We start from the raw sequence: 26,406 nt of genomic DNA on the forward strand, positions 1-26,406 counted from the left end.
TGTTACTGCTCGATAATTTTATTTCAAAAGTTCTTACCAACAAGATGGTTACAAAATAATTAGGCAATCCCTACAAGATGCACATTGTGCTATCATCTCAGTTTCAGTAATTTTGAATTCGAAGTTTGCAAGGAATTAGCATTTTTACATACTAAGATGCTTTCTGGTATATAAACATTTAAAAAAGACTAAAACCTTTAAAAGGATAAATATGTGCTTCTTAATAAAATATTAAGGATAAAACTCTTGTAATAATGTAAACAAAAAGTCAAGGCTTTATTAGGTAGTTACAAAAGTTAAGTGGGACGTTTTTTGCTTAAGAGCTTTATGAGTTGCTTGAATAAGGAAAATGAAATTACCTGTTTTCTTTTAGCTATTTTTGTCATTTGTGAGAGGCCCTCAATATCAACCAGGATGTGAATGGGGCATTATGGGAGGCAGGAAAGGAGAAACTCAGGGAAGGACTGGGAGCATTAGCCTTAACCTTCATTCGTTCCAGCGCTAAGTCGAAAGAGGAAAGGAGGTGCCCCTTCATCTCTCCAGCACAGACCTGGCAAGGTGGGGCGAGAGGAATCACAGAACCCCACTAGGGGTAGAAGAGATGCATATGGTCTCCTGGCTCTGGAAGTGCTTCCTTCTCTTTGCAGAGCATATTTCTGCCCAGGTCCTTTATTCTCTGTGTAGCTCGCTCCCTGGTGGCTTTATTTACAGCGAATGATAAAGCGTCCGTTAAAACACACTTCAAAGGGGTGATTGTTGGGGAATGTGAAGACACAAACGTCCTATACAGATGTAAACGATCTGCCTTTTTAAGGATATAGAAGGACTTGTAGATGAATCCTTATAACTCTGGAGATACACACACACATATATGCATGTTTCCTTTCAATTCCTTACACAAGTTTTCTGTCTAAAACTTACTTCCTCCTGCGCCCGTTGCCGAGCACGGCGCGTCTGATCTGCCCGCCCTGTGTGGGGTGCGCAGCTCACCTGGCAGCCGGCTGGGGAGCCGGGGCTGCTCACGCCACGGTCAGCCCGAGCGCAGAAGAGAAACTGAAGGCGAGCAGGCAGCGAAAGAGTAAAGAAACCGCTCTCCCCCGGCTGCCCTCCTCTACCGCGGCCCTCCGCTTCATCCCGGTCCCCGCCCCCGAACACAGCGCAAAGTTGTCCCGGGGACGGGGCCGAGGGACCGGGGCGCGAGGGCGGCCGATGGCAGGATGGTGGAGCCGCGCGTCCCGCAGCCCCGAGAGCCCCTCGCCGGCGCCGCGGCAGCTGTCACCTCCCGGCGCGGTCGCCCGGCGCACCCCTCGCCTCCCGGGCGGCCCGGAGCCGACGGCTCTGAGCTGAGGAGCTAAGCGCAGCCGCTCACAAGTCGCCGCGTCCCCAGCTCCCGGCGCTCACTGGCCGGCGTGCCGCCCCCGCCCTGCAGCGCGGGCAGAGCTCTGCGCTCGCGAGGACGCCCCCCGGTCTCCCGGCACAGGCAGCGGCCGCCCGAGCCCCGGCGCCGCGGAGCACAGGCCAGACGACGGGGCCCCGCGCCCGCGCTCCCCGGGGCGTGCACTCGGTGCGAGAGCGGGGGGCGGGAGGAAAGGGGTCGGGGGGGCCGCCGGGTCCCTGGCGGACCCAGGAAGTTGTCCGTAAGCAAACATCTCGGCAGCCCGCGGCTGAGCAGCCCCCTCGGCAGAGCAGCATGTGGACCGGCTCGCCGGCTCCCCTAAGCGCTCTGTGGCTGCCGCCACTGCCGTCTGAGCAGCCGCTCCGGCAGCAGGAGCCCCGCGCGGGGGAGGAGCGGGGACGCGCGGCCGCCGCGGCCCCTGCCCACTGCTGGCCGCCTCTCGGGAGGTGGCAGTCGCTGTCGCTGCTGAGAAACCAGCCCGCATTTCCACGGTCGGTCGCCTGGTGAGGAGTTGAGGCTCTGTGCCTCCTGCCTGGACCCGCATGGCTTGTTACCTGGTCATCAGTTCGAGACATCTCAGCAATGGGCACTACCGGGGCATTAAAGGAGTCTTCAGAGGGCCCCTCCGCAAGGACGGATCTCGCTCTCCGGTAACCTGCGCACACATTCGCACTCACACGTTCAAAATCAACGTAAACAATAAGAGATATTGCCCTGGCACAATGAGTGGGTGGTTGATACCTAACCTTACCCATAGGTGAATTGTGTCCGTTTATACAATTTATTGACAGACTTGTTACACAGCGAGGGGTATGTGTTCACATGTGTATTTTCAACACACTCATTAGCATCTGTAGCGCTGTGGATGCAAATAGTTACTGAATGCAGTGAACTGCAGGGCTGTGAAGGTAGCTCCCGCGTGCTGTCAAGTTACGAATCTGCTGATATGGGCAGTGTAGGAAGTTTGAGTGGCACTTTATAACCAAGCTTTGTGAAGTCATCAGTTGGAATTAATGTAATAATACTGCTGTTCCTTTGTAGGAAAATAAACTATTTAAAGATTTTGCAAAAGGAAAGGTGATGCAAAACTTGATTAGATCTAATGCTTAACTACGAAGAAAGGTTCTTTCTGGAAAGGAAAGAGTTCTTAATGGAACTGTGAATAGTATAGGTTGTTGTACTATATATAAATATATTTACAATTGGAACGATTGAGATTTAACTTAGCAAACTATTCTATTTAGTTTACTATTTGATTTATTCAAGTGTTTTTGTAAAATAATTTTGACCAGAGTTTATGACTTCAACATATTATGAATTTATTCCTTGGTATATACTATAGACTAAAGTATTAAGGATTCAAATGTGCTTTAAGAAACAAAAAGCATGTCATGATTTATTTTTCAAAGTTTTCAATTACTGGGACTAAGTGTCTACATTTAAAGAACAACTTTTCTAGTTTAATGTAAACCAGTATCTTAAGACTGTAAGAAAGGTAAACGTTAAGTTGCCTGATTTTTATTTATGTATTTTTTGTACTTTCCATCATGGTTTAATGCTTCATTAGCATGAATTATTCACAACTGCAATATACTATAAAAACCTTTGATTAAGTGCTATATGTGATTTGCATGAGAACTCTAAAATCAGAAAGTGCAAGTACCCAGAGATAGCAACAGGGCTCCTAATGATGATGAACTATTGCCTCACATGCTTTTATGCTCTGTAAAAAGTGGGTCTTTGCAATTCCTCTCACTCCACAATTAGATGGTACTGAATCAGAAATGTTAGATGGAGTATATTGTTTTATATTGGCACTTAAAATTAAACATGATCATAGGGTTAGAAGGGTCTTGGAGAGCTTTAGTTGAGTAAAGCCCACATTCAGTCCTTCTGAGGAGCTGGTCTGAATCCTTCCTATTTTTAAAGATTCTCAGGATTGTAGTTTGTGCCGTCTCAGCAAACCACCTTAATGTTTAATAAGCCACTGTGTCAGAATCTTCCTACAGCCAACAAATCCTTCAAATTCTTCTTTCAGCTCATTTTGTCTTGAAAACCTAGAGTGTTCCACCTTTCTCATAGACATCATTTTTTAACCTTTTGATAATCTCTGTGGCTGTCTTCCAAAACTCTCTCATTAGTTACAGAAATCTGAATTGGATAGTGTGTTGTGGTATTATGTGTCTTAATAATTCACAAGATAAAGAGAGAATTATTTCATAGTTTCTACATTGTTTAGTTCTGTTTAAGTTGGTTAGAGTATGGTGTTAATCTCCCCAAATCGAAAGTGTTTGTTAGAGGAAATTTCTGTCATGTGGTCAAAAAGTGTCCTTCCTCCCCCAGCCATGGTCACTCATCTCCCAAGAGCCTGACTGATCCCACAAGGACTGTATGACTGAATGTGGGTGTGAGAAGCCGGCTCATCTCCACCTGGCTCTGCTGGCTGACCAGGTGCCCACACCCACAGGACACTCTATTTATTCACTGCTGGGCTGGTTTTTACTGAAATATTAATTCATTTACTTTTATCTAAGCATTATATTTTGACTTACTGGATTGTTCTCTCCAATGTTTACACATCTGAATGCACTTAAAATACATTTGCATCATTAAAAAATATCTAAATTAGTCTGTATATGTACTTCCTAAACCTGATTTCTCTTCTTTTAAATTTTATTATGGAATTGAGTGACTTTTTCAAGATCTTAATAGTTTCTTACAGGACCTGGAAAATGTGTGAAAATTGATATTCATTCATTCTCTGTCATTGGCCAGTGTTGAGACAAGTCAGAATTGCCTTCACATTACATAACACATGGTCTTCCTACTTAAATTAGAATAGCTTACTTTATTTTGGATCCTAGACCCTTGACTATTTAAGTAACAGTTTCCTAGTCTAGATGAGTTATGTTTGCCTTCTTTATAATGAGCCCTGAAGCATGAAACTAAAAACTGTGGTTATTCATCACTTCTTTTTATATTCAGTTCATCCCTCACCTCCCAGTTATTTCTGGTTGGCATTAATTTATTGTTTTTTTATCAGCATAAATATTAAACTCATAGATCCACAAGTTATAATATTTATTTATTTTTCTTGAAGTATAGCTATTCTCACAATACCTTTTTTTCATATTTAGTGCCCAGCATGGTCTCAAGTTGACCTCTACATTAGCGACTTTAATTATTTCCACTCACCAAGACTCAGTTTATCTGGGTATTATGGATTAGGATGTACTCACTGCTTTAACTCAGTAACACTAAATTCTATAATGCTTTAGTTCTTACTCTTTTAATGTGTCCCTCTTTTCTATTTCAATCCATATTTTTCTGTTTTAATAGAAATGTTTAAAGGTAGTACATAACAGTTATTGAATGAGACTATTTTGTAACTTTGTTATAGAAAGGAGAAAAGTTGCAATTCCTTTTGATATAATAAGAGTTTCTTCTACTGTAGTTCTGATATAAATATACCTGGATAATAATATGAATTTAACATTGCAGTGTCTTACAGATACAATTCTTCAGTTATACAGTTAAAGTGATTGTATACATTTGTCATGTTCCAATCATGTGTCTGTAAAATCTGAACACGTGATATTAAACTGACAGCACAAAAGGGAATAATTGTATTTATATACATATTTATTTCAAAGGATTTCATTTAGAAAATATTGATTCATTATATGGAATTCTTGTAAATACTTAATGGAATAAATAATGGAGTAAATAAAGCATTTTACCCCCAAACAAATTTCATAAATCAGTAAATTGAAAATCCTAGAGTGAAATTCATCTCCTATCTTCAAAGTAAAAACATGTAAATGTCTTATCTATTACATCTCTCTTCTCTTGCGGGACTAGATATGAAAAGATAACACACTGCTTTCCATCCTAATTAGAGTGTGAGTGATTAATTTGAGAAAGTTTATGTTATTTTAAATCTAGGGGTAGATTAAAGAAAAGAAAAAAATGGCAGAGTACTGCATGGTGCTTAATGGTAAAAGTCTCTAATTTTAGAAAATAAATTTTCATCCTCCTACATTTTACAATATTTATCTTCCACCTTATCACAAATCTAAAATACTATGAATGATGACTTAAAAAAATGCAAGTGTGAGATACAAACACACACACACACACACACACACACACACAGACACATAGATACACACGTTATGAATGCTCCAGGATGTTACCTATGGTATTACATTATGGAGTATTTTATCACCAAATGTGTTAATGGTAAAACTTCATTGCATTAATTGAAGTATTCATTAAGAAAGCAGTCTAAGATGGATTCATTTTTTTGTATGAATTTTGAAGTTCTATCACCATGTTTGCATTTAATGAAACAAATAATGTATGTAGTATCAAAGTTTTTTGAATAGATTCTTATTTTAGGTAATGTATAATAGCTCAAATTTAGATTCCAGTATGGTTTCTTATAGTTTACTTAATCTGAATGGGGTTAATAATAATACTATCATTCAGGATTTCTATTGATTAAATGTTAATAATAATCATAGTTTCATATTTTATCTGTGATACATGTTTAGCTTATTACTACTCTTTTGAAGCTGAGATAGAGTGACCCTTCTTAAGGTTTGTTTATTTCTGAAAATACCATAGTTAGACATCTAGGAATATCTGTTTCTGGAAATGCCTATTGTCTTCCCCAGAAACACTGGATATTAAGTAAATTCTTTGGATTTTCATCTAAGCAACAGATCAGGGTCCTTGCATTTGTTGTTGTTATTGTGTTTTGTTTAGTGATCTGATCCTAAGATATGTTTGATTAAATTGCCTAATAGGAGGAGGTGACATACAAACCAACAACCATTTTAAGTGGATTAAAAAATCCTAGAAGGCTCCCTTTAAAAAATTAGAATGCATATATATAAATGAAGGAAGTTTGAGAAAAGATTAGTTACCTTGTGGGTGCATCTATTTAGAGAGCCCTTTAATGAGGAAATGAGTGTTGTTACAACCTTGTTCTTTTTTCTAAAGCCTATAATCTTCAATTGTCTATATTTTCATTATGCTTAATGAGTACATGTTAAACACATCCAAAAATGCTCTCAAACTGATGTACTTTTCATATGCCAAATATATTTATGAAGATATGCTCTCCTGTAGAGAAGTCACCTGCCTCCTTTTCTTGAATTCATGAATGCATAATACTGCCTTTCATATAGAAACTTTTAGATATTTTCAATAAAGAAGACTCAGTTATACTTTTTAAAAATACGCATTTCCTTTGATAATGTCAAATATTGTACCAAGAGACCTCCTTTTTTCTCATTGCCTTTTCAACCCTTTCCTCTTTCCCAAACTAACTGATTTTAGAAAATTGCAGTTGACATTTTTGCTTTCAAAAGTTAAGTGTCAACTTTTTAGGTCTTAAACAAATTCGTGTTTCTCTGATGTTAGAAAGTTTCCATGATAAGAAGAATCAAGTGAGTTTTGGGTGCTAAAAGTTGTGACTTTTCTCAATTGTACTAGATTTCGTTCATAATTAAAATTTGATGGGCCAAATCCTTTGTTTTGTTTCTTTTACACATGCAATTAAGATAAAGTGTATTTTAGGTTTCTGCCCCATAATTTGGAAACAAAATAAAATGTTTGGCATCATGTCCATACTAAACAGGAGTGGTATTTAACATAGAATTTAGTCATTTGTAGTTTAAAAAAACTTAGTGTTAGTTGTAACTGTGAAGTCTTTGTTATATAATGTGTATGATCTAAGATAAATATTTTTCACGTGTTAAGTATTGACAGAGTTTGAAATGTCAGTAGGTTTCAGGCTATATTGGGAGAAAGGAACAAGAAGAGTAATAGATATTTCAAACAACTTTATGAAGGGCATTTCAGGGTGAATTTGGTTTATTCAAAATAAGCATTTTCAGAATAATTCTTTGGTGCATATATGTACATATTTTATAGAAAATAATAGAATCAAAGTTAAAATAAAAATGCTACTTTGTTTTTTTGAATGTATCTTGGTTTTAAAAAATAACTTTCAGTTAATAAAATGACTGGTTGACAGCCTTTTGTAGACAGATTTTATAAATCAAGTTAACTTAGATAAGGTCTGGAGAGAGAAATTAAATATTTGCCTAATTTTCATGAAAATCTGTAGTTACAATGATAATAAGAATATATTAATCACCAAGTTCCAGTCTGTCTTGAATTGGAAGTACTTATTAGAGCTCAAAAGACATTCTGGAAAGATGAATTATACCTTACATAGTATTCTAAGTTGTAACTAAGGCATTGTTAGCTTATTGAAGACAAAAATGCAAACGAACATTATATAGTACTTTAAATGGAGAAGGGCTTTTAAAAATATTCACTAATGATCTTACTTTTCCTGGGATGGACCCTGATAACATGCATAAAGCTAACCTCTTCTTTCATTCAAATTTGATACTGAAAATCTCAACATACACTTCTGAAAAACTGATCATCTTGTTGTTCACAGATAAAGAGAGCTGTATGGTTAACTATTTTTCTTTTTTTCTTTGGCTGATAGGAATCTGAGAGACAAATCTGTGGTTTAACAAAGTGACAGGATTGATTGGCCTTCAGAGCACCATGATGTCTTTACCTTTACTCATCTATTCCTAGTCTAGCTCTTATTTTAATTTTATTTTCCGTGGCTCTCATTCTTTCAAATTCATATTTTATTGTTTTAATGTATAAAGTTTCTTTTAGATGACTTAGGCCTGTTGTGAAGGCATGTCAAGCTATAAATAAATAATAAATATAGAAAGCCCAAATATAGGGATGCCGTTCAGGATTTTGTACTGGACAGCTTTGAGAGTGATTCATGGAGAGTATTCACTTGGTTCATTTGTAGCAAGTATAATTAGGGCTGCCAATTTCTTGCTTTGACAATTGGCAAATTCCTTTTGGCAAATTTTATTTCACTTTAATGTGGGTGTAAGAGGCAGAATATAGTTTATTTTGAAATGGATACTGCCAGGTTTTTTTTCTAAACAATCTTTTCTTTCCATGTTATTGTTCTTGCCATTGATCCTTAGTCCTTTCATTAACGTGATTATCATTTTTTAAATACCTTTTTTGATTCGTGCATAATACTGACACTTCTAACTCCAGAGGCACAAACCCCTGCAAATGGAGAAAACCACCTCATTCTGTCCGATCCCTGCCACAAGCATGCAAGTTCCCATCCATACATAACTTTCAGTTCTAGCTCAGAATTTAGATCTTCCCCCATATTTCCATTCAGACCCTGCCTCCAGTGTTCTTCCCTTACCCTCCTTCCCACACCTATTACTCAGCACTTCACTTGCCCCATCCACCTCCCCAGCAATAGACAAACACCGTCAGTACCCTCCCTCCGCACACATATGTCCTTTCCGGATCTCCATTTTGCTAGGAATAATTATATTCTCTAACATCTTTCTTGGCAAGCAAAGGCTGTCTGCATTTCCTCTTTGTGAATGAAATAAATACCAGATTTTAAATAGAAAATAACCATTGAACCCTTTTTTTTTTGAATGATGGAGGGGATGGAAGCTCCCCTCAAGTCTGACACTTCCTATTGATTTGCTTCACCTGAATGTGAGTTCAGGAGACACAGAGGTGGCCATATTAGTTATATTCACATTCACATTTAGCAGAAAATATTCAAAGGCCTTGGGTAGTATCTGAGAGTCTTCATGATCCACACCCTACCTACATCTTCAGCTTTAACTCTATTTATTCTTCCACCTGATCCTGGGCTCCTGCCATATTAGTTATTCAGCGTTCTTGACCATGATGGGTGTTTATAGACATTTATGCCATTGCACATGCTGTCCCCTCTGCTACAAACCCTCTTTTTGCCTTCATTTCTTGGGCTATGTCTTATATATTCTTTCATATTTAACTGTAGAGTTGGGTCCTCATGTGGGTCTACACTGAGTTTCCTATCATGGGTCAGGAGCTTCTCTTGCAGGCTGCTGCCACAGCCACTGTTTGCCTGGGGTATCACTGAACAGTATTTGTTTGTTGTTTTCCATTTCTCCAGGAGATGTGAGGGCCTGAGGTCAAGTCTGCTGTTGTTCTTATATCCCCAAACCTAAGTACAGCTTCTGGTTTATTATTGATTTTAATAGAAAACAAAAAGATGTGAATAGAAATATAAATGATAAAAACATACTCCCTTTGGCCCTACTCCATAAGAAAACTTCTCCTTAGAGAATTTTTTTTTCCCCAAGTTAGTCAGAATCTTTCAGAATGCACACTGTTCTACTGATGGATTAAGTGGTCACTTTTTTCATGGTAATGCTTCTCACTTGAATATCTACTGAGATCATCTGGTCAATTGCTTCAACTATAATTTAATCCTTCCTATTAATCCAAACTGCAGAATGCTTTATTCCATGTAACCACTTCAGAACATTTTTTGTTAAAGGCCACATGAGACTGAAGATTGGCTCTATATAAAATGGATGAAATTCTTAAATGAGTTAGTTAAACCACATTTTTCATGGGAACATATTTAATAGCTTCTAAGAAATGAATTGCAAGTTAGGAACTTGACCATTTTTTTCCTATTTAGGAGCATGTAATAGGTGGAAAAACAGTGATGCTTACAACTTGCCTCCCTTCCTTCCTGCCTGCCTTTTGCTTTCTTTTGAAAGAGAGACAGTAATTCCCTGACCACTGGCTCCCATAGCCCTTGAGAAAGCACCAGAGGGTGGTTGCTGCATACTTGCCACTACTCTCCAAGTGCCTGAATTTATCAGTCACACACTTTCCAATGAAGTTTTATTAAAACTTGTTCTCCTTGAATCTGTCAGGATGTGGCCACTATCCCAGGAGGAGTTTGGACTTCTTCTAAACAGTGAGTTTTATCTAAATATCCAGTCAACTAGGGTGGACATACAGGGAGTAATACTCTCTGGAGTGGAGAGAATCAGGTTTATTATTATATGGCCAGTTTCTAAATGCAAATAGACTTCTGTTACAGTTGTTAACAAATATTTGATTTCTTTGCCTTATTTATAGAATATAAACATTGGAAGGGTCCTTAGCAATCTAGTTTAGTCTCCCACTATGTATTTTTTAATATATCACTGATAGGCAGAATAATGACCCTTGAAAGATGTCCATGTTATAATCTACAGAATCTGAATCTTACATGGCAAAAAGAATTTTGCAGATATGAATACAGTAAGGATGTTTAGGAGATTATCCTGGATTGTGCAGGTGGGCACAGTGTAATCACAAGGGTCCTTATCAGAGGGAAGCAGAAGTGTCAGAGCCAGAGAGAGCTTTGAAGATAGAGGAGGGGACCATAAGCCAGGGAACATAGGCAACCTCTTGAAGCTGGAAAAGGCAAGAAAGTGGATTCTCCCATAGAGTCTCCTAAATAAATCACAGCCCTGCTAACACCTGGATTTTTTCCCGTTAAGTCTTCTGACTGAATGAATGGTACGATAGTAAATTTGTGTTTTTTTAATCCAGTAAGTAGGGGTGATTTGTTAGAGCAGCCAAAGGAAACTAATGCAACCACTTTTAACAAGAGAGAGTATTTCCAATGGTGAGGGGGCCTCTCTGTTCACTAAAGTGACTGAGCCTCTTGTGAGACTAAAGTAGTGAATGATGAGTCTTCTGCCCTACCCAGGGTCTCTGCCTCCCTCTTCCTGTTGCTTGCTGGGTTTCAGTGTGCCATCATTAAATCATGTAAAGGACTAAAATATTTGTGAGAACTAACTAATCTTCCATGTACATCACTTGGATTATTCTCTTCTGTATTAATTGAACTTCCTGCAACTCAAATGCTTTATTATGCTTTTTTATGTAATACAAGTTTCAAAATACATTGGTGGTTCTTGTATCTTTGAAAGGTGGTAAACTCAGTAAAACATCATATATTTGGAAAAATACCATCCACACTTTCAAATAGTGCCTGCTTTTTCCAGATATTTCCTTTTTATACTGTATATATCATGTATACAGAAGGTAAACAAAAGAACACAAAAACCAGATCACTTTAAAGGCATATCTTAAAGCTGTCTTTCTTAGTTTATTTAGTCTTTGATTTAGATATATTCAATTTCCCTAAGAAGAGAAAGCATTAGGTTTAAATAAAGTGTTACAGGATCAATTGAAGTAGTAATTATAATTTCATGAAATCCCCAATATTTTCTATTCTACAGTGGGTTACCTAAACAGAAAAGTTATTTTATAACTTTTATGTTGAAGAATAATGTAATATATAAATTGTCACAAATCAGAAGTGTACAACTTTTTAATGCCCCAGATATAGATGTAGATAGAACATTACAGATCCTTGGAAGCCCCGGGTGTACCACTTACCAAGCATCATACACCCCAAAGTCAAGGACTGTCCTAACACCAGATTATAAACTGCCTTATTTATTTTGATGACATTAGTCTTAGTAAAGAACATGTGTATTTGCAGCTAACTTTAACTGATGCAAACTATTGAATTAAGACCCTCCTTTTTGCATAGGGGTAGGTAGCTAGATTGTATTTCAGCTGCTTTTTGTGTTTCCACTTCACTTTGACCAAAACTAACTTGCTAACTATTTGAAACAAATGAACAAAAAAAGAATACTGATTAAGTAAGAATGAATGGATTTATGCTAACACAACACATGGATTATATCCAGGATGACATCTGTGAAGTATTACATTATCTTTTCCTTAATATTACGTGTTGAAGTTCAAAGATCTGACCATTATGTAGATTTAGAAATCTCTCACAAGTGGTTAGGAATGGCTCTCTTGAGTTTTCATTACTTGGGAGGAGATGTGAATTATGTGCTTAGTGGCAAGATAACAATAAATGATTAAAGGAAAGAAACCTCTAGCCTGGACTTCTCATAAAAAAATGAAATTTGTGTGCAAATGATATGTAAACTTTATTACAAAAGTTGTTATAATTCACACAAATGCACGAGGATAAAATGCAAGTTTGTGTTACTATGGAAACAGGATTATTGCCAAGAAGATTATAGATAAATTCAAACAATGCTTATATTAATCAATCCCAATTTAAATGAATTTAAATGTATTTAAAAGACTGATCATATATTTTTCAATGAAATGAAATGCTCATCTTCCAATATCTGTATGCTATATAGTATGAGTTCAAGAGTTCTGTATGATGTTACTGGAAAATCTTTGGTGACAATCACTGGTGATTTGCTTCTTATAATCACAGAAGGAGGATTTGTGAAATTGCATTATAGAGGAGACGTAATAAAGAGTAAGAAACCTTCCTTATGTGTTCCTTCCTTATGTAGGTCACTTTGCTGTGAATTTGATTTTTCTAAAATCACACTCAGTTTCATTCTCTGTGATCATCAGGATAGATTCCATCCTGAAAGTGATAAGGAAAACCAGTTTGTCCTCCATAGGGAGTAGAACAGGTGAGAAAGTATAGATGGAGAGAAATTGTAATTGGCACAAAGATATTCACAGGGAGTGGCCTTGGGTGGATTTACACAGTAAGATCATCACTTACTTGAAGATTCTTGAGTTAGACTCAACAGACAGTAGCTGGAATACAACAGGTGATCTGCTTATGTGGCAAAAATTTGGGTATGTGAAGTTTTAAATTCGTCATTAAATCATGAATATAAGGCTAGCCCTGGTATTCAATTTCTGATCTTGATGAGTAATGAAGTGCAGAAAGTACCCGCAACCTCAAAGTTTCTTACCGCCCTGTTTGGAAACCACTCACTAATGTTTGCCCAGTGTTTTCAGGTGGTGGTTGTTTTGTTTTTAAAGCTGTGATAGGTACGTTTTTTTTGAAGGAAATCCTAGGAGCAAAATAAAAGCAGAACTACTTTGGCTGATGGTGGAAGGAAGGTGTTTGCTGGTGAAAGACCCCTCCTGTTCTCTGTATCTGTCCAAGGAGGCTGAGAGGGAAGATGCACCTGGGCGTATGCCCTGGATGATTTAAATACCACTGAGATGGACTGTGAAGGGGGATGTTTCCAAAACATAGTTAAAATGCATGGATCTTACCTGGAGTAACTCAATTGGCTGTTTGACACATTGCTAATTAATTCCATCACTAGACACTAATAGTATATTAGTTTCACTCTATGTTTGCAGTTTTTATAAGAAAAACCATTAAGATGACTTTGGGAACCAGGAACCCCTTAATGGATAAGCTCAAGGAAGTTCAAGAAATTTTCCCCTGAACTGAGTGACCAAGGAGGAGTGAAGGTTGATTTTAAATAGAGATAATGAGAAATAGCCAGTGTGGGGCCAGAAATCTAGATATAGAAGGGGAGTCCAGGAGAAGCCTGACATTTCAAAGGAATTGAAAACATAAAAAACATTTTGAATAGGGAGTAAGTCATTCCTTCATTCCTTCAATCATATATTGAATGAGTATTATTAAAGGTCTACTATTTGCTAGGTACTTGCTATATTCCAGGGACTTGCTGACCATATATTAAAGCTCTAAGATAAATCACTCTGTGGGAAGAGAAGACATATTTCCTGTGAACCATATAATTCTAGGAACCAGTACTACCTACAGGCTTTGGTGTGTGGACATACTCCTTTAAATAAGTGGAGAGAAAAGGCAAGGAGGGCATCTGAAATGGATGACCTGAGATAGGCACTGCCTGTGGATGGGGTTCAGTTGGTCCATGGCATTGAGCACTTAGGTCAGAGTTAAAATTAATTTAGACCTAGACAAGTCTAAACTTTTATCTGCATACTTTTCAATTTTGTTTTTTTTGGCTTTGTTTTCTTTTTTTTGTTTGTTTTTGAAACCTCAGATGTATACATGAAACCAAGGGAATGACAGCAGTTGAGGGCAGGTTTCCTGTAATCCAGCTGTTCTCCTTGTGGGATGCAGCCTAAGGAGCCAATTCCAAACTATAATCATCTATGGGATTAAGGGATGTTGTGGAGATAGAACCTAGAAGAGAGTAAGTATTAGAGCATTTAACTGGGCTTTGTGTGGTAAGAGGGTCTGAGTGCCCCATTTTCCTTGGAGATCTGTTCATGGAGAGGCATGGTTGGCCACCACCCATAGGGAAGGTCACGTATCTGATGTGTGGAGACACTTCCATTCTTAGTGGCAGATGCCAGGTATTTTAGATGCTGATTAAAGGCAAATACGCATAAGAAGCATCTCCTCATCCTGCTACTTATTTACTCTTCAATGTGAATAAAGATCTGGGAAAGATTATTCTCTTAGCCTAATACCTCAGCTGCAAGTTAGGTCTCTGAAAGAAAAAAGGGAATCCATTGGAGAGGAGAGCAAAAGCATAGTCTGGGAGCACCCAAGATAAGTTTTAATTCAAGGTTCTGCTTTTGAAGGGCTCTAGGACCCCCGAAAGAGTAGAGTCCCCAAAGAGGAAGCCCCTAAGAGAAAGAGGAAGATTTAAAGGCCCTAGCCTCCAGAGCTCTGTGTTGCCCTGCTTGGAAGATGTACATTCCTGCCACTGCAGGTGCCCAGAGGAAAATTCTCAGGGCAGTTTTTGCTCTGCCCGGAAGCTGGTGGAGTTCATATCCTAAGTTTTCACAAGCCATTTTGGAGTACTACATGCTGGGCAGGTACCAACCAGGAGCTGCTGATAATGAGGTAAACACCAGCAGATACTACAGACAGGGAATTAAACATTTTTTTTTATTTCAGAAAGCTGTTTATAAATGTACAAGTTTGTATGAAGAAAAAGTAACTGATGTTAGAGAGGGGTATAACAGGTGAGCCTACCAGTTCTAGAATTAAGGAAGGCTTCCCAGAACAGATGACGGCTACTCTGAGGCCTGAACAATGAGTAGGAGTTACACCACACGGAGCCCTAAGGCAGGACCCAGGGAAAGGCTCCCCTGGGCTGCAGCGTGGGCCTGAGGGGCTAAGGGGCTGAGGGGGTGCAAGATGAGGCGGGAGTGGCAGAAAAGGGCCAACCTACCATGTAGGATCCTGCTGACCATGCAACAGAGGAATAAGGAAAGTGTCTTACGTAGAAATATTGTCTTTTAATCTCACTACAGAGCTAGATACTCTGTATCTAGATACTCTGTAACTAGATTATTTATAGATATCTATTTATAGATACTCTGTAGTTCTGACATGAGAACTTCTACTTAATTCCTATGGGTTGTGCCAAATGAGGTAGGGAACCATGGTTTCTTTGTTATCATTACAAACAAAACCAGAAATGATTTATAAATAAGAAGATAAAGACTACCAAAGTTGAGTCATCATTTGTTTTAGTTACTTGTAAATTCATCATAAATTGGCCCATTATTATAAAGAGAGAATAATTGAGCATTAACTTTATAGATATTTACACAGGAATGATATTATGATTTGAATTTCACCCAAATACTCCTCTTTGTCTCTTTAGAGGAATCTGTAGTGGCCAAAAGAGTTTTCTTGCTTTAGGAAAACTGTTATTTAAGAAAACTCTTAACATTCCTGTCAAGAAAAGAAAGGAAAATGGAGGTTTTTAAGAATGGTTTTAATCAATTATAGGGACTCATTTTGTCTTTGTTAAGGACATTTGATCAAAGGAATTGATATAATAACATTGATGACCCAGGTAATAAACACTGACTTCTTCGGATGAAGCACCTTCCTCATCTGTGAAATGCACATGTGACCACTAAAAGATGAGTCCCTTCCAGTGTTGCTTGGTGACAAAAGTTGCATGTTTTTAATGTTTATTTAAAAATACAAGGTAAACACTGTGATGTTTGTAGGGTTTTGTGATATCATTTATGTATATATATGGCCATGTTTTATGCATTTACCCCTCCTGCCCCTACAGTGTTAAGGTGTGGGCACGGGCATTTTCCCTTCTGGTATTCAGTGTAGCCAGGTGGGTAAGCACACTGATCTTAGAGTTGGACTTCCCTGACCTGGTGTGATGTCCCACACCAGTGCCCACTAGCTTGGTTAATGCTCCACCACTCTGAGCCGCAGCCTGTTCACTGGTGATGTTACTCGCCTTACAGGGCCATTCTAAGGGAATGAGCTGAGGAAGAGTAAACGTTTGGCACAGTGTCTGACAAATCATAAGTGCACAGTGAAAGGCAGCCTATGGTTACTCCTAGCGCGGTTGGCTCATTCTATCAAAAACAGGTTTCCTTGACCCCTTAAAATGTCTCAGCACTGACTGGGAACTTCTACATCAAATTGTTGAAGCTATTATTCTTTTGTTTGGCCCTAAAAGGTTGCTCTTTATTGTATTTAGTTGTGCTTTCTTGGAAGAGAAGTGCAGGCATGGTGGCCAGTTGGCTTGCTGTTGAGCACAACTGTTGCAAGTAGCATCCCTGTGTTTTCACAGCTTTCATAATGAAAATGCTCAGTGTGCCTGACATTCCTGATTTATCTTTAATTCAAGACAGTGATACATTTGAAGTGGCTTTTCTGTTTCTTGTGTTGTTTTTGTCAAAGTGAATTGAGTTAAGTAGAAGAGTTGTTTTTATGATCCTGCTGCCATGTAGTAGGAATTTTTCTCCTTTTTTCCACTAGGGAGAAATATGTAAGCTAAACCTACTGTCTCTGTGCTGATAAGCATCCAACCTCATTACTGTGTTTAGATATTTTTCACTGCTTCTGGATATTCTAATGAACCAATCAGGTGTTTTTCTCTCCATCACTCTCTCTCCCCAGTAAAAACCCACTTAAACAGTACAATATTTGACAGAAATATTAATGTGACAAAGGGCTATATGTCATACTTATGTTTACATCATGAGCAAGTATTAAGGTCTGTGTGTTAATACAAGCTTTTTATAGGTGCCCACAGCACATACAGAAAACATTCAATCCATATACAGCATTTGCCACTTCATGTTGCAAAAAGCATTTGTATCAGTGTCTTGTCAGGATAAGAGAAACCACTCTCAGCTTTTCAAACAGAGAGAGTACAATGCAAGGAATTGTTTACAAATATGTTGAAAAGCCTGAGGGAGAGGAGAGGAGAAGGTGATACTATCTAGAGACTAGTCACTGAAGGAAGTCACTACAGCCCCCAGGACTGGAGGAGCAAAGGGGAAAGTGGTATTGCCTGAGCCCCACCAGCCTTACCTGCTGCTGCTTCTGAAGCCACCCCAGCCTGCCTGTGGGCATCTGGGAGCTCGCAGGGGTTGGTGTCCTTGGACCTGCTGCCCATGGGGCAGGTGCCTGCAGCTACTGCCACGACTACTGGAACCCATGAGTGCGGAGACGCCAAAACAACTGGAACCAGAAGCAGAAGTAAAAAATCACGCTGCTTCCCTTTTCCTAAGTTCCACACTCCCACCAGGGCTTTCCATTGGCAGCCCTCAGCAGAACCCAGCTGGCACCAAGCCTGGCGGGGATACAGTTCATAGGCTTCCAGCCAGTGCTTTATAGGCTCCTGGTCTCGGAAGAGAGTAGGAATGGTGACAATAGATCTGCTGTCCAACGGAGAGATACCCAGCCCTGCATTCACACCACGTGCTTTGAGATTGCAGAAACTAAGAGGGAGAGGTATTAACTAATGAAGGAAATTATTTTCTGTTACATAGAAATCTCAAAGGTGGGTACAAATATTTATTTTCAGCCCAGACCTCATGCATATTAGTTTCCTATTGCTGCTATATAACAAAGTACCACAGATTTAGTAGCTTAAAATACCACAAATGTACTATTCTTCAGCTCTGTAGGTCAGAAGTCCTACAGAGACCTTATTGTGCTAAAATCAAGAAACAGGCAGGGCTGCCTTTCTTTTTGGAGGCTTTAAGGCAGAATCCATTTGCTTGTCTCTTCCAGCTTCTGGAATTTGCCTGCATTCCTTGGCTCCCACCTGCCACGTCCATTTTCAAAGCCAGCAAGTTCTTCTCCAGTTGCCATCTCTCTACTTCTCTACAGCTGGGGAAAAACTCTGCTTTAGAAGACTCGTGTGATTAGATGGGGCCCACCTGGATTCTTGGGGCTCCTCTCCTCTCACGGTCCTTAGTTGTAATCACATCTAAAAGTCCGTTTTGACATGTGAGGTAACATTCATAGGTGCTGAGAATTCGATCATGGGCCATCTATGAGGGCCATCGTTCTACTTCCCACACTTCAGAATTTTAGATTCATATGCATCTGTGGTTATTCACTGGTAAATACCTCCCGTGGACACCTCAAACACATAATCTCTAACACTAAACTGATCTTCCACCAAGTGTGTTCTTCCTGGTTGGGGACGTCATCTGCATCCACAATCTGGGCTTACAGTTTGAAAGTGTTTTTCTTTAATTTCCCATCAAATTGGTAAATCTGCTCATTTTAATTCTCAAATATTTCTCCAGTCTACACCTGCCCTGCACCTCTCCTCCCACTCTTACCTCCTGCCAAGTAATGCAAGCATTTTCCATTTTCCTGAAAACAGAATACTTCCTGATTAACTGTACTTGGCATTGCGCTAGCTGGTGGAACTGCTGAGGTGAATGGGGTACCATGTTGTCTGCCTCAGTAGAACTTAAAAGTCTAGAATGGAAAACACATTAAACAAATAAACCTGTATGATAAATGTCCTGGAAGAGAACATTTCTGATCTTTCAGATTATGGCTCATTTTTCAAAATTTGCTGTTAAAAAATGTGAATATTTAGAGAAAGGCTGTCAAGTTGGCTGATTTCAATGCAATCAATAGCAAGTACTTTTTTGTGTATAGGTGCACTGTCTTGGGGTTTCAGCCCCTGGCAAGTTCTCTATGTATTCAGGGTGACCAAAGAAATGACAGTAGAACATTTCTTTGGGGTGAAAGGGTTTATTCCCTGGCTTGTTCTCCTAGCAGTAGGTGGAACACTAGTGTCTCTACCTCCGCCTGGAGCACTGGGCCGAGCTCTCTATATAGTGCAATAATAGCTTATTGCCTACAGGTGTGGAAGAGGTAGCCTAGCAACAGGCCAGTTACATCATCAGGTGGTTTAGGTTCAGTGAGGATCCTGGCCATAGGAACCCCAACTTCCCCACATGCACTTTCTCCTGATTCTAGAATATAAAGATGAACAATAAGACTGCCATATCACATGTCAAATATGGCAACATAGTTACCTGTAATCAAATCAAGCTAGAATAGCCTTTGGAGCTAATCTTCATCAGTTATTGTCTAAATGGGGTGAAACTGTGTATGTGAGGCCCCCCATTAGATTTAATAGAATCAGAATACCTGCGGCTGGGCCTGAGATGTACATTTGAAACAAGCAGCCCATAGTGTGTTGCACAAATGTTCAGGATGAAATTATCAAACCTCTGTCAGCTCACCAATACTCCCTTTATTTGTAATCCAGAGGCCAGAGGCTGAAGCTTTTATGATTTGCTAACTATCCTCTCCTTTTTCCATTGGAAACTCCTGCAGGATGCTCTTCTCCCTGAAGCTCCCCCAGTGTCATAAATACCTCCTAATGCCCAGTTCACAGTCACAGTACCAGGTGGGAGGGAAGCCACTCATTCTATGTCAGACAAACAAGCCTTCATATGTTGTCTTAGTTAATTCTTAAATCAACCCTAAGATGTAGACACTGTTATCTTCCATTTTGCAGAGGAGATGAAGCTCCACAATTCACAGCTACTGAGTGACAGAGAGTTAGGGCTAGGATCCAGGACCTTCAGATTCCAGAGCTCAGGTGAGAAACTGCTTTACTCAGAATTAATTATTCTCTCTCTGCATCACCATGGATTTCACTTTCCTTTATTACAACATAATGGCATTTAAATTGTCCACATACCTGTTTCTCTTTTCTTGAGCCTCCTGGCAATAAGGTTTGAGCTTTCTTCATCCAGGTAAAAGCCTGGGTGCTTCAGGATTTGTCACTTAGTAGGCACTCCATGAAACTCTGTTCCTTGGGTCATTTCTTTATTCATTTATTCAATTTTAGTTGATTAGAGTGGGTCAAAATGGAAATATTAAAGTAAAGATAAAATTTGGGTATGTACACATACCGCAAAATCAGAGGATAAAACTTTGGCAAATTTTCCTATGTATAATAGTCAATGTATAGGTATAATTAATGTTCAGACTTTATTAAGTAACTAGTGGTAAAAACTCTCATTATTGACAATTACACAAAACCATAAAGGCATGTTCCAAGAATCCAAAAGCACTAAGAATGCATAACAATTCAAACATGAAGCAAACACTTTTAAAAAATGTTATCTCACTTAAACTGCAAATAACATTATAATTTTTCAAGGTGAAAACCCCAAATTATCTCTCTTCTTTGGAGGAAATAAAAATCCATGTTTTGCTCCCCTTATCATTATGTACTCTTTCTTATTTTGTCATATACTAATTCTGCTCCTGGGTAAGAATATTAAAAATCAATTTATGTCTGTCAGGCAATAAGACAGTGGTGTTATTACCTTATTCCTTCAGGTGCATATGATTAGACAACCGATTTCTTGTTAGAAACATATAATGGAAACAAAAATCCATAAAGCCAACTTAAGTCCATTTTCATCTTATTAGAAGTTGAGTTCTTTGAAATAATAATAATAAATCCTTTCATAAGTATATGAAAGCATTTAATTGCAATGGTGGGTGATTTTCTAATGTTCATATTATTATTGAAGAATATAAGTAGTGTATTCATAACACATATTAATAAAAGTTAATTAACTGATCAGGGTCCAGTTGTCTGAACTGGCATTTAAGCATTTATCAAAGGTAGCTTGGATTCTTCCAGAGAATATTAAGAGTAGCAGCAAAAGCATGCAGAAGGACTTGCCATGTACTTTACCCTGCTAGGAGATTTTCTAAAATATCTCTTAGACTACTGGATCCTTGCTACAGAAGGATTACAGCAGCAGCTTGACTAATTGGCCTGACATCTCTGAGGTCTCCCTAGAGTGTTGGTCAGAATTCAAACCATCTTATGTCCTTGTCACAAAGTTTATTGTCATAACTGCATTCTGGAAACTGCAAACATGGAGAGCATACTCTAAATACTGAGGAATTCAGCAAGCATTTATTGAGTTCCTGGTTATTTTCATATATAATTTACCTCATTTAATATTTGGATGTTCATTCAGTTTACAGGTGACAAAACAGAGGCCCAGAGAGGTTAAACAGTTAAAATTCTCAAGGTCAGTTAGCCAGAAGATTTCTGGCTCCAGTTAGATAGGAGATTTGAGCACAAATTGAATGTGAAACCTGGAATTCTTTGTATGTGTTGCTTTTTAAAATGTTTGTCAGGCTGCTAAAGAATTATTTGCTTCACAAGGAAAACAAAACAAAACCCCAAACCGCTTTAACTGACTTGAGCAAAAGAGAGGAATTGATTGTCAGAAAGACTTCACAGGTAGAAAATGCTACCAGGCTTTAGTCAGGACTGGGAAATGGAATCAGGAGCTGAGGTGACTCTTTATCTCTCATGTTCCCAGTTAGCTCATCTCTATTTCTTACTTTAGCTTCATCATTTGTTGTCTTACAAATGGGCTTTTTCTGCCCTTGGTAGAAATGACTAGTCCAGCCTGTGTGCTGCGTGTGTCCATGTAATAGAGCAGGAGAGGTGGGGGAGAGAGAGAGAGAGACAGTGGGAGAGAGGGCGGCAGTCTCCCCCAGTCTGTGACCCTGACTCCTCTAGAGCTGTGGGAAGTCACTGAGAAAGGAGCCTGGGTAGCTTTTCAGCTGGGAGTCAGAGTGGAGGTAGGGAGGACGTGATTGGTAGAGACATGATCTGCATCATTTATATAAAGCCTTTCTTGTACTGTGCTTGTTGAGCTTTGATGGGGAGCACTTGATTGGGAGTAGTTTAATGTATCTCAGTTGGTTTCTCTAGACTGGGTTAAGAGATGTATGTATATACACATAGGTATATATATATGCATATATATATATAAACATATCTCTATAATTATATTCCAGATATACACATATGATTCTACTTATGCAAGCATTTTATTCCTGTTAATCAACTGGGAGTCATCTTCATCAAAGAGAGATTTTGGTGTCTCTTCTATAATGCAAAAGGGAAAATATTGCCTTATTGTTATTTGTGTACTAATTACTTGTACTTATACAATTATCATTTGGTTAATATTAGCAAGAACCAGGTAGTGCCAGAGATAAGAAACAGTGCTTCTGTGAGTAGAATGTCCTTCCCCTAAGCTGCGGTATCCAGCTCCTCCCACAGGGCACAGTCACCCTGAGTGAACATCTGCAGTGATAGCCATGGGAGAGTGGCTCTCCTAAGAGTGATCCCACAAAGCAGATGTTATGGACAAGAGGAAAACATCACACTCATTTCAACTTAATATTATCTGAAAGCCCTAAACATCTTTCAGTTTACAAGAACATTTGCTACTTGTACAAGGTCAAAAGTGAAAATGTCAAACCAGTAATTACCTCCCCTCATATGTAGTGAAAGGAATACAGGAACTGCTAAAATCATTCCATAAAATAGATGAATATCGAGTACATTCATGGATGATATCCTGGTTCAAAAACATGCAAGGTAAGAATTTTGTCTCTTACAACTCATCACTCTGCTGTTTACCCCTAAAAATTCAACCCGATAATCAGACATTAAAACACTTCAAGTTTTTGCATGTTGTTTTTGCTTTGTAAGACTGTGGAAATTAACATTTAGAAATGTGTGGATTTTTGAAATATTCCAAACTGAGAATAAGGCAGTAGAGGTGGTGTCTTAATTTCACCAGAGGGAATAAGAAAGACGTGGGTAATGTCTTGCTCCTGCCTTCCTATCAGTCAGCGATGTGCTTTATTTATTAAGTCTTGTTTCATTTTCCTCACCAAAGGCCTCAGAAGGAAGAGACAATATCTAAAGCTCCCCTTGTTTTAAATTTACATGCTTTCTTAATCTGAAATATCTCAGAAAGATGATAGTCATGTTTCTTACCAAAGAGTACATTTTCAAAAGAGATGCAGATCACTGTTGAAGGTGGGCGATGAATACATGGGTTCGTTATATTCTCTTTACTTTTGTGAAGCTGTTTGGATAGAGACAGAGAAACATAGCTGCAGAGAATGATGACAATGATAAGAAAATTCCACAAGGAGTGGGAGAAACTTGATTATTTCTTCCATCCTAAAAGCAGGGTATATTACTTTCATGAGTCACCTAAACATGAAAGGTGATATAAGCAATAGCATGCAGTAGGAAGCCAAAATAGGGAAACTGAAAACCCTGTGAGTCACTTCAGTTGAAATGCTTTATCATTTTGTTGTGAATGCCACATAGATGTACTTTTAGTCAAATTTAATGAATATACATTACAGAGATAAATGGTTCATCAATTCACCATCATTTTGGATGATGCATTATTGCTCTTTAAAATCATTAGTTTGGAAAATTGAGATTTGACTGTTATTTGCAATTTCCTAGCATGCCCTCACTGGGCAAAGAAGGAAGCAATCTGGATAAGAGCCAGATTTCAGAGCAGAATTTACAAGTGCAATGTGGTTGATCTATAAAGGAGATAAAGCACATGGCATCCTCTGTAAACCATAAAAGTTTGACCATGGAAATTCCAGTGGAATAACCCACAGTTGGAGCTATAACATCAGAGATCACATGTACTCTAAAGTCACTTTCTTCATAGCTAGCTTTCTTCTAGAGTTGAGTACAATTATTTATCTCAACACATGTTTACTGAGGAAGGCTTCTTTTCTAGAACTGTACAAATAGTCACTTGAGGACCTTTAGGTATGAGACAGGATCTTTTCCATTCAAAACCGGACAGAGCTCTTTTCCCTTCTGGCTGTGATGGGACCTTTACTCTCACCTGAAAGGACAGATTCCTTCCTGGAAACAGGTTAAACTGGTGGTCCTCCTTTCAGTAAACATTGTAGGATCTTATAAGAGCCTTCTGCATTCCTAAATTGAATTTGCAAATTCACTAACAACTAAACAGTAAAGCTTTTAGAAATACTGTTTGTATTTTGTTTTCTATTTCCTCACCCAGTTCTCATGTTTCATCCTCCTATCCGCTGTTTCCACTACACTGCATGTCACTCTTTCTAAGTCACCTATAATTTCTTTGGTAGCCCTTTTCTTACGTGACTTTGAGACAAATTAATGTTGCTAAATACTCTCTTCTCTGCAAGTGTTCTTTTCTCCTGGCTTCCCTGGCACCATCCGTGGCACTGCCATCTCTCAGGTGTTCATCATGACTACTTCCCTTCCTTCATACTCTCTACTTTCAGTCAAATGCCAAGATATCTGACATAACTGGATTTTTGCCACCTCTCTCTATTCTTGTTATTTTTGTATAGACTTCCTTCCATCTTTCCCTCATTAGTGTAATAGCCTCCTAAATGTATCCAGTCTACTTAGCTCATTCTCTTCCAGGCTCTTCTCCCAATTCAGAGTGGTCCTTCTGTAATATCTATCTAATCATGACATTGCTCTGATTAAAACACAGCTGGGTCCCATTTCAGCTGAGATGAAGTCATGGTACTGATGTAGCTTTGCATGTCTGTATAATCTGCTCCCAGGCCCAACTATCCAGCTCATCTCTATTGGCTTCCTTTGTCCTTTACGTCCCACCTTAGTAAAATTCTTTCAATTCTTGCAGCACAGTGTGGATTTCTTGCCTTTAGGTTTTAGAACATCTCTCTGATAGAGTATATATATATCCTCACCAGGAACATTCCCCTCCTACTCTTTGCCTTTTATTTGGCTCATTTCTATTTAACTTTGAGAAATCCTTATTTCTTCCCTCAAAGGCAGTCCCTAATCTTCTACAGTTGGTAAAATTGGGAAACTACTGCAACTTGCATATCCATGATGAAATTACTATTATAATTCTTTAATTTTCTTTTATATGCCTGGGGTAGAGGGAGATAGAAACTGCACGCTCTCTAAGGTAGAAATTATGCTTATTTTCTCATGATTGTATTGTACCCCTGGGCCCCCATGCCTGACAAAGTGCTTGACAGTTTTTCAGTTCATACTTGCTGAATGACTAAAACTAAATGCAGGAAGGGAATAAAATTCAGTGTGTGTCATGTTGTCCCACAACCAATTGAGAAAAACAGGGCAAGCCATTTCAGTATAATGCCAAAGGCATTTTTATTTGCAAATGGAATAAATGATATACCAGTGAATTTGGGGAGAGCCCCATGGAGCCTTTTATGTGTCTATGTGACCCCTAATACATGGCTGTACATATAGGAGGCAATCAATAAACAATTATTAAATTAGTGCTTTGAATGCCTTTTATTTGACTAAGGGGTGGAATTAAACTCAGTGAGCGCTGCTGCTTTATTTCTGGCTCCTCTAAATGCAGATCTGAGATTAAGGAGAGCTGTGGAGGTGAATATCAGACTCAAGTTAATCTTTAGGGAAATTTCTCCTTTAGCTTAATTTATCAAACTGTTTTCACTTTTATTTCCTAGAGGTTACTTATATCAGAAAATACATACTAGTACTTAGCCATTTCTGCAAAGTGTGAGATTCAATATAATGCAAGTGCTCTACAGCATCCAAAGATATTAGTAATGGGGAAACCAAACAAAATTATTCCAACCTGATGCATATATGTATATAGCTACATGTCAGTGATTTAGAGCGCAAGCTGCCCCTACAGACTTTGTACTCCTTGTGTATTTCCTACCTCAGGAATGGTACCATTTTGTTGGAAAAACTAGAGGCCTAATATATTTGACAACTTTCCCTCCTAAATAACCTATGGTTAGTTATCTCTTGATTAGCTCTTAAACTGGTCCTCTGAGATCCATTTCCACAGTCGCTAATCTAGACCAAGCTATTGTCATTGGTTAGAAGACTTGTAACAACTAAGGAGTCCATCTGTACCAACATATCCCCTGCCAATCCATTCTTCACTCAGCAGCCAAACCAATCTGATTATGACCTGTTTAAAATCTTCAGTGGTTTCCCAAAAACCTTAAAAAAAATGCTCCATTCTTTACTGTTTCTTTTGGCTGCATAGTGTTCCCAAACTTGCTGTAAGGAAGTCTTGATCTAATAGATGCCTGGCTTTTCAGCTTCCCATCCATCTTTGCACTAAAATGGATGCAACCAGGATAGATTTTTGAGAGGAAAATGTTGGTATTG

The 26,406-nt window shown here is 38.7% G+C and overlaps 1 protein-coding gene across 1 annotated transcript in view; it reads left to right on the top strand.

Annotated features, from left to right (window-relative positions):
* Positions 1-1,931: 1,931 nt before the first annotated feature.
* ZNF804B (zinc finger protein 804B) overlaps positions 1,932-26,406 on the top strand; it is a 567,181-nt gene continuing 542,706 nt past the window's right edge. Inside the window, exon 1 of the mRNA XM_036911794.2 lies at positions 1,932-2,046. Coding sequence (XP_036767689.2) covers positions 1,939-2,046 — 108 coding nt within the window. The 5' untranslated portion in view covers positions 1,932-1,938. The remainder of the gene's footprint in view (positions 2,047-26,406) is intronic.

The sequence above is a fragment of the Manis pentadactyla genome, chromosome 7 (assembly GCF_030020395.1).
Source record: "Manis pentadactyla isolate mManPen7 chromosome 7, mManPen7.hap1, whole genome shotgun sequence".
Taxonomy (NCBI): Eukaryota; Metazoa; Chordata; class Mammalia; order Pholidota; family Manidae; genus Manis; species Manis pentadactyla.